We start from the raw sequence: 8258 nt of genomic DNA, 5'->3' as shown, positions 1-8258 counted from the left end.
TATGGAACGTCAAGCAAGAAGATTCGAGAGAAACTCCTGCGGAAAAAGGATTTGACTTTAGAAATAGCAGTTGAATGCTGCAAGGCCGAAGAAACGGCCAATGTCCACAACAAAACATGGAATGACGCGGCAGTTAAAGGGTCAAGTGAAGCAGCGGCCAAGGTGGAAATCGTTAAGACAGTCAAGCAGCAGCAGAAAGACAAGTCGAGATGTCGCTTCTGCAACCAAGCTCACGCGCCAAGGCAATGTCCAGCCTACAGAAAGACATGCTCAAAATGCAGGAAGAAAAATCATTTTGCAGTATGTTGCAAGACTAAGCAGTCTGGCGTACATGACGTTGAAGAAACCAGTGAGGCAAGCAGCGATTTTGATGTGCTTGAGATTTTGTCAACCAGCAGCGTGCATTCGGTCGGCAACCGTGACTGGACCGTGAATACTACGATAGAAGGGAAGCAGGTAGAGCTTAAAGTGGACACCGGTGCACAGGCCAATCTGCTCCCTCGAACATTGTTTATGAAGATCAAACAAAAGCAGCGGCCTCAACACACGACTGCAACTCTGCATAGCTACGGAGGTGGCATCATACAACATCTGGGAAAAGTCCGCCTGTCGGTATCTGTCGGCAGAAAACAAGGTTTCATCGATTTCTTTATAGTAAAGAAGGGCAGGCAAGCCATCATGGGCCTGAAAGCATGCGAGCACTTTGGCCTCGTCAACACTGTAGAGCACGAGAACCAGCAGCGCCAACAAGTAGAGCGCGAGTTCCCCGGTCTCTTTCGTGGTCTCGGTTGCACAAAGAGAGCCTACAAGATGGTTCTTCGCGACAACTCCACACCGGTGATCCAGCCAGCACGCCGGGTGGCGCACGCGCTACGTGCGCCTCTGAAGGCAGAGCTCGACCGAATGGAGACAGCAGGTGTCATCGCGAAGGCACCAGAACCGTCCGACTGGGTGAGCCCCTTGGTTATAGTACGAAAGAAAAACAACAACTTAAGATTATGCATGGATCCCCGTCACGTAAACAAAGCACTCAAGCGAGAGCATTTTCAGCTGCCTCGGAGAGAGGAAATTGAAGCAGACTTGGCACATACCGCATACTTTAGCCGGCTCGACGCCAACAGCGGTTTCCATCAAATACCGTTGGATGACAGTACATCTCGAATATGCACCTTCAGCACTCCTTTTGGTCGCTACAGGTTTCTCAGACTACCCTTTGGAATCGCTTCAGCCCCCGAGGTGTTTCAGCGCACTATGAGTTACCTTTTGGATGGACTTCCAGGTGTGCGGGTGTATATTGATGATGTCCTGATTTGGGGCGAAACACGGGAAGAACATGACCAACGATTGCGTGCTGTGCTTCATGCTCTACAAACAGAAGGGTTAACTCTTAACTTGGAGAAGTGCATCTTCGGGGTCACAGAAATCACCTACTTAGGAGATAAAATAAGCGCAGCTGGCATTGAGCCAAATCCAGAACTGGTGAAATGTGTTGCAGCCCTACCAACTCCAACGAGTAAGAAAGAGGTTCAGCAGTTGCTAGGAGCTGTTAACTACTTTGGAAAGTACTTTCCAAACCTGTCAACGCAGACAGAGTCGTTGCGTCAACTTATTCGACAAGACACTATTTTTGAATGGCAGAAGGTTCATGAAACTGAGTGGCAACAACTGCGAAAATTGCTCACTGAGGCACCGGTCCTGGCAATTTTTGATCCCTCTCGACCCACCAAAGTCTCAACAGATGCCTCTGCATTTGCTCTCGGTGCTGCCTTGTTCCAGCATGATGGAAAAGATTGGAAAGTGGTGGCGTACTCATCACGAGTACTCACAGACACAGAGCGTAGATATGCTCAGATCGAAAAGGAGGCTCTGGGAATTGTATTTGGGTGCGAAAGATTTACCGAATTTATACTCGGAAGAAAAATATTCGTTGAATCTGACCATCAACCCTTGATCGCTCTTGCAAAGAAAAACTTAGGCGACCTGCCACCAAGGTTGCAACGACTATTTCTTCGTTTGCTTAAGTTCGAATTTGATTTACAGTTTGTCCCTGGAAAGAAGCTGGTGATCGCGGACACACTCTCCCGAATCTCCGGTGGTTCCCAAGCAGAAGACGACACGACCGACGTCGAAATACATGCAAATGCAGTGTTTTCAACACTGGTAGGCAGCCGGACCCTGGGCAGCCTGCAGGCAGCCACAGCAGGCGATCCCGTCCTGCAGGAGGCAATTGCCAGTTTAGAAGCTGGAACTCCAGTTCGGGGTGAGCTGAAGTCCGTTATGACAGAGCTTTCGGTCATCAATGGAGTCTTGTTGAAAGGAAACAAAGTTGTAATACCAGCAGCAATGCGCAAAGAAATATTTACAAGAATACACCAGGGTCACCTAGGCCTCAACAAATGTAAATCAAGAGCAAGGAACTTAGTCTACTGGCCAGGTATGAATGCGGATATTACTGCATTAGTCAGAAAATGCGAGACATGCCAAATTTTCACCTACAGACACCAGGATGAGCCTCTGCATACACGTGAGGTGCCTGGTCATCCTTGGGGTCGGGTTGGGGCTGACTTGTTCGAACTTGGTCGTAAACATTACCTAGTGGTGTATGACGCGTACTCAAATTATCCCGAAGTGGAGGAGCTTCGTGACACAACTGCTAATGGTGTGATCTCCAAACTGTCAGAAATATTTGCACGTCATGGAATACCATTAGAAGTTTGCACAGACGGAGGGCCACAGTTTTCTGCAAAAGAATTCAAAGACTTCTCAACGCGGTATGATTTTATTCATACAGTGTCAAGCCCTGGGTATCCCCGCTCCAATGGCCTCGCGGAGAAAGGCGTCCAGGTGGTGAAGCGGCTACTCCGAAAAGCACAATCAACAAAAGAGGACTTCTGGCTCGGCTTGCTTAGCTACCGTACGGCTCCGCTGGAAGGCGGTCGCTCTCCATCGGAGCTTTTGATGGGTCGTGGTATTCGAAGCCTGCTTCCAGACTTCTCTTCGGATCAAGCACCGCCTGTTCAAAAGCACACCCAGAACCTCAAAAAAAGGACGACATCTAGAGCCGCTGCAGCCAGGAGACACCGTCCGTATCCTAAACGATGGAAAATGGGCTACGAAAGCAACTGTCGAGTCCTACGTCGCTCCTAGATCGTACAGCGTCGTCACAGAAGATGGCAGGACGTTCCGTCGCAACAGGCAACATCTCCTGAAAGTTGACGAAGAATATGATTCAAGGACAACAGAAGAAAACGACGACTCGGAATCGGAAGACGATGGGGGACCGCAGTCGCCTGGACCAGACAGTACAGATGAAGAGACAGAGGACCAGGAAGCACCGCAAGCTCAGACGCAGCAGGGGCCCTCATCACGCCGATCGGGCAGAAGCAGACAGCCTCCACGGAGACTAAGTTATGATGAGTCGTTCCAGCAAATGCCGTAGTTTTTTTTTTCTTTCTTCTCTTTTTTTCTCTCTCTTGTCCCTGTTTTTTTTTTTTTTTTTTTTGACTAGCGTCTTTGTGTCATCTTAATTTTGCACTTTTTTTTTTAAATGCAGAGAAAAGAGGATGTACCACGAGCATAGCCTCGCGGTGCGGGAATAAAAGACGACGACGAGCCAGTCGTTCCTATCTCATCCTGGCGTACAGTCCATCATCCGTAGGCGCTCGTAATAGAACGATACAGACACGTCGCCGTTACACGCAGGACCCAGTGTCGAATCCCGGAGAAAAGCTCACCGGAGAAAAGCTCACCGGAGATAAGCTCACCGGAGAAGAGCTCACCGTAAAACCGGTGGATGCGGAGAAAAGCTCACCGGCCATTGAGCGTATGCGCAGAAAAGCTCACCTATATTTTTTCTTCTTTTTATATGGAGGCTGTTGGATCGTGCGTAACATATATCAATTTATTATCATTAAAATTCGTCAGCTTTGTAAAAAATAAAATGCCCTCTTTTGTAATATTTGTTAAGCTTAATTGGTATATATTGCTCCCAAATTAATAATTGCGGGCCAGTGTTTTTTGTAGCTTACTCTCTAGGCGACGAAAGCCTAACTAAAATCTTTATGAACTTGAAGAACAGGAAAAAGTTAAAAAAACGTAATGATGACTGCCTAAAACCTAAAAATCAAAGGTGTAAATGCCGAAAATTCAAAAGTGCACTCGCAACACCGCGGTGCCTGAAATTCTCTTTGAAGCTTTTGTTAACATTTGAAAACAGGATAAAACAGTCAGTAGGATATCGAGGCTTCTTTCTTCCACGGACATGCACGCTTTCTAAACGTTCGTGCTGGTGTTTCCACACGTTTCCTTTGTGTGATAGTGTCCTCCTACGGTGCGCCAGCCATGACCTTCAGAGGTCATGGCTGGCGTCTCCGTTGTTATTCGTGAGCTGTATAAGAACTAGTCATTTGTAAGGTAGGTAGGGAATTGGGCGAGTTGGTAAACGTTATACGTGATGAAAACCGCTCAAACGACGACGACGGAGTGAAGACAACAAACACGACACGACGAAGCTGTTCTCGCAACTAAAGTTTTGTTAGGGAAATTAACAGAAAGAAAACAGCGTAGCCGACACTGATTACATTAACAAACATCTACTTATCTATTAGGCACTACACAATTTTTGGACCTCAAGCTATTCACACACCGCTATTCATATTAGCTCGCAAAGAACAAACCTCTTTATCTGACAGAGCTACCGACGACCAGACTTGTACACGTTACTGAAAAAAAGTAACTGATTACAATTACAATTACTACAGTCAAAAAAGTAACCGATTACCGTTACTGATTACTGCCTCCCAGAAGTAATTGAACAATTACTGCAAAGTAATTGATTACTTTTCAAGTTACTTTCACGTTACTTTTTATTGCGATGACAGAAATACACAAATACACAGTAAAATATTGCGTACACAATTTTGTTTGGTTATTGTTCCCTTTTTTGTTTTCAGACCCGGACCTTGTCGTGTAGCTGACGCGTCGACCTAAGGAACAAAGCCCACTAAAAAGTCAATAGCGAGTTCCCGCTTCCCGTCGACTTTATCAGCGATCTGCAACGAGATCCGGAACTCCCCAGCCAAGGCTGGTGGCGCGCTTGTAGAAGAGCGTGGCGTAAAAGAAAAAAGGATTTGCCGACTAATCCTAGTTTTATTTTTTTTAGATGTTAAAAAAATGTCAATCATTTTTGCTCTATGGCTGAGTGACTATGCTGATTTTTGTGAGAAAAAAAAATTGTGGGATGAAAAATGTAATTGGTAATTGTGTAATTGATTTTGTAATTGATTACAGAAAAAAATTAATTGAATTACTCCGAGCGTTACAGCTTGACAAATGTAATTGAAGCGTTACAAAATTACACTTAACTGTAATTGATTACAAGTAATCAATTACTTGTAACGCGTTACGTACAAGTCTGCCGACGACGCACCCTCAGCTGTCAATAAATTGTTGCCTTTTTTACCGGTGTACGATGTTCTGATTTTATACTTGCGGCTTCATTAATTTACAGAATGGGTGATTACTAATTTCTGAGGAATCAGTAAATATTCCCCCAATGAACCTCAAGAATATTACAAAAACGAGGACATATTTTTAATGAAGCGACGAATGCGAATTGTGTTAAATTGCCACGTTTTACGCAGAATCAAGCTAAGCTAAAAAAAAAATATCCGTGAGCTTTTCTCCGCATCTGCCGGTTTTGCGGTGAGCTTATCTCCGGTGAGCTTATCTCCGGTGAGCTTTTCTCCGGTGAGCTTTTCTCCGCCGCCCCCCAGTGTCGACGTGTCGATTGACACAGAGAAGTGTGTCAATCGAATCTTCAATTTCCTTCTTTCCTTATCGTAAATTAGTAACCAACACGCCCAACCCTCTACAGCAGGGGTCTCAAATTCACGTTAGGAGCCGGGCCGCATCCAGAAATCCTAGGTTCGCAAGGGCCCGCACGTCAGGAGCGGGGGGGGGGGGGGGGGGGGGGGGGGGGGGGTTGGATTTGCAATTGCCGCCATTCGGAAGTGTGTGACGTCCGGTTTTTGATTTTGACCAACACGGGGTTCATGCCAGATACTATCACCGCTTTTGACAACAGTCGAAATCTGCACCAACCATGCTAAAACTCATTGCCGCAAAAGTTTACGTGCGTAAATTATGTTCCAATTCGCAGTATTACAAAGATAATGTCCAAAACAATTTGTGAAAGCCAAGATATATTTATTCATGTGAACCACAAATATGAGAGCTAAAATTCTATGAACGCTGGCTTGACACCTGACAACGCTTAGCGGCGACGAGAAAATCAATGTCCGCCTTTAGTCCTTGTGCGGAGACAATCCTCATGATCGATCGCAGATGTTCGTCGGTCATCCTCGACCGAAGTGTCGACTTGTTTACCTTTAGCAAGGAAAACAGTTGCTCGCACAAGTACGTGCTCCCGAACATGGCGATTATCCTTACTGCTTGTTGGCGCAGCGAGGGAAAGTTTTCCTCGTCGAGGAACTTGTAAAACTTCGGGACTCCGATGTCCTCAAACTTCTGCTTGAGTAGAGTGTTCGCTTGCAGTTCAAGCAGTTCCATCTGTAGTTCAGGTGCAACATCGTCCACTTGCACTGAGAAGGGCAAAGAAAAAAGTTTAAATTCTCTTGACAGGCTGCTCACGTCCTGGAACCGTTCTTGGAATTCTTGTTGGAGATCACGCAGGAGGTCCGAAAAGGTGTCGCACGATTTTTGGCTCGCGTGCCCTAGTGACTGCAGCGTCGGGAAACGGTCGAGTTTGAGCAGCCTCATTTGGCGCTCCCAGAGCTCTAACTTCGATTGAAACGCCTGGATGTCAAGTTTGTCCTTCCCCTGAAGTTTCCCATTTAGACGGTTCAGGTACTCAGTGATATCCGTGAGGAATGCGAGGGAGCAAAGCCAGCTGGGGTCGGACAGTTCAGCGACGGCCTTGTTTTTGCTTTTCAAAAAGGTATCAATCTCGTGTCGAAGATTAAAAAACCTCTTCAGAACTTTCCCGCAACTCAGCCACCGTACCTCAGTGTGGTACAAAATTTCGCTATACTCGCTGTCAACCATCTCCAACAGAGATACAAACTGTCGATGGTTTAACGCTCTGGAGCGAATGAAGTTTACTGCACCAAACACAATGTCCGTGACTCCTTTTATCTGCAATGACTTGCTGCAGAGTGCCTCTTGGTGTAAAATGCAGTGGACTGCTGCAAACCGCTTACTGATATCCCGTCCAGTGAGTTTCGTCCTCAATCGTCCGACAAGGCCGCTTTTCTTTCCCACCATTGACGGTGCGCCGTCGTTTGCGAGGCACACCAACTTCTCCCATGGCAGCCCAGCACGATCAACCACTCGTTCGAGGGCGGAAACAATATCAGCACCTGTGGTTGTTCCTTTCATTGGCACTAGGTCCAAGAGTTCTTCTGTGACGTCCAAATTTTTGTTTACGACCCTTACAAAAATGGCGCACTGAGCGTTGTCAGTAACATCAGTGCTCTCGTGGACGGCGATTGAGAATGCGTTGAAGCCGTTGCATCTGGTGAATAATTCTTTCTCGACGTTTTCACTGAGCTCATTAATTTTTTCTGCCACTGTGTTTGGGGAAAGGCTTATCTTCTCAAATGTCTTCTTCATGCTGGGACAGACAGTGTCAGCAACCTCAAGCAGACACTTTTTTATGAACAGGCCATCAGTAAATGGCTTGGACGATTTGGCGATAAGATCGGAAACAATAAAACTAGCTCTCACCGTTTCGTCACTTGTTTTGACCGCCTTTTGGAAGAGGTCTCGCTGTTTTCCCAGCGACGCCTTAAGTTGGAACACCGTGTTCACGCGGATCTTTCCAATGAGGGCTTCATACTTCTCTTGATGGCATGACATGAAGTGACGTCGCACATTGTATTCCTTGTGCACAGCTACAGTCTGATGACAAGTTAAACACACCACCTTGTCTCGCGATTCCGTGAAGAAATAGGATAGTTCCCATCGCTCTTGAAAGAGCCGCTTCTCGTCTTCAACTCTGCGTTTTGCAGACGGCTTGGACAACGACATCGAGATGTCTGCTTGAGAGTTGACGTCGCAAGACTACTCGTTTTGAGTGTTTATTTATTGGCCTTTGAGTCCCCGAAACCACCGAGTGCCGAAATCGCACGTGCGGGAAGGGCTCTTGTGTTCGTGCCGGTTTGGGAACGGCCTTCGCGCACGTGCGGTTTCGGCACTCGGTGGTTTCGGGGACTCGGAGGCCAATAGACGCTTTACAC

At 46.7% G+C, this 8258-nt stretch overlaps 2 protein-coding genes across 2 annotated transcripts; one reads left to right on the top strand and one right to left on the bottom strand.

The window, feature by feature from the left end:
- Nucleotides 1-752: 752 nt before the first annotated feature.
- On the top strand, nucleotides 753-3295 carry LOC121046712. Its single transcript, XM_042287843.1, has 3 exons — nucleotides 753-951; nucleotides 2041-2260; nucleotides 2792-3295. The coding sequence occupies exons 1-3, from the start codon at nucleotides 811-813 to the stop codon at nucleotides 3145-3147; spliced, it is 717 nt and encodes a 238-aa protein (XP_042143777.1). The 5' UTR covers nucleotides 753-810; the 3' UTR covers nucleotides 3148-3295.
- A 3010-nt stretch (nucleotides 3296-6305) lies between these two features.
- Nucleotides 6306-8049, bottom strand: LOC121834083 (general transcription factor II-I repeat domain-containing protein 2-like). The gene is made up of 3 exons (XM_042287828.1): nucleotides 7221-8049; nucleotides 6388-6602; nucleotides 6306-6311 (listed from the first exon to the last, which is right to left on the bottom strand). Exons 1-3 carry the CDS (start codon nucleotides 8047-8049, stop codon nucleotides 6306-6308), a joined length of 1050 nt encoding a protein of 349 aa, XP_042143762.1.
- Nucleotides 8050-8258: the final 209 nt, after the last annotated feature.

Source organism: Ixodes scapularis, unplaced genomic scaffold (assembly GCF_016920785.2).
Source record: "Ixodes scapularis isolate PalLabHiFi unplaced genomic scaffold, ASM1692078v2 ptg000494l_1__unscaffolded, whole genome shotgun sequence".
NCBI classification, from domain to species: Eukaryota; Metazoa; Arthropoda; class Arachnida; order Ixodida; family Ixodidae; genus Ixodes; species Ixodes scapularis.
Note: the sequence above shows the minus strand (reverse complement) of the source record. Positions and strands in the feature narration are given on the sequence as shown.

What these genes read in the sequence shown, in the direction of transcription:
- LOC121046712 (XM_042287843.1), top strand. Translation starts at nt 811, where the DNA reads ATGGTTCTTCGCGACAACTCCACACCGGTGATCCAGCCAGCACGCCGG. An exon ending in CACCAGAACCGTCCGACTGG is followed by an intron (nt 952 to 2,040) that starts GTGAGCCCCTTG and finishes TTTGATTTACAG; the next exon opens with TTTGTCCCTGGAAAGAAGCT. An exon ending in AGCTGGAACTCCAGTTCGGG is followed by an intron (nt 2,261 to 2,791) that starts GTGAGCTGAAGT and finishes TTATTCATACAG; the next exon opens with TGTCAAGCCCTGGGTATCCC.
- LOC121834083 (XM_042287828.1), bottom strand. Translation starts at nt 8,049, where the DNA reads ATGTCGTTGTCCAAGCCGTCTGCAAAACGCAGAGTTGAAGACGAGAAG. An exon ending in ACTCACTGGACGGGATATCA is followed by an intron (nt 6,603 to 7,220) that starts GTAAGCGGTTTG and finishes TGCCCTTCTCAG; the next exon opens with TGCAAGTGGACGATGTTGCA.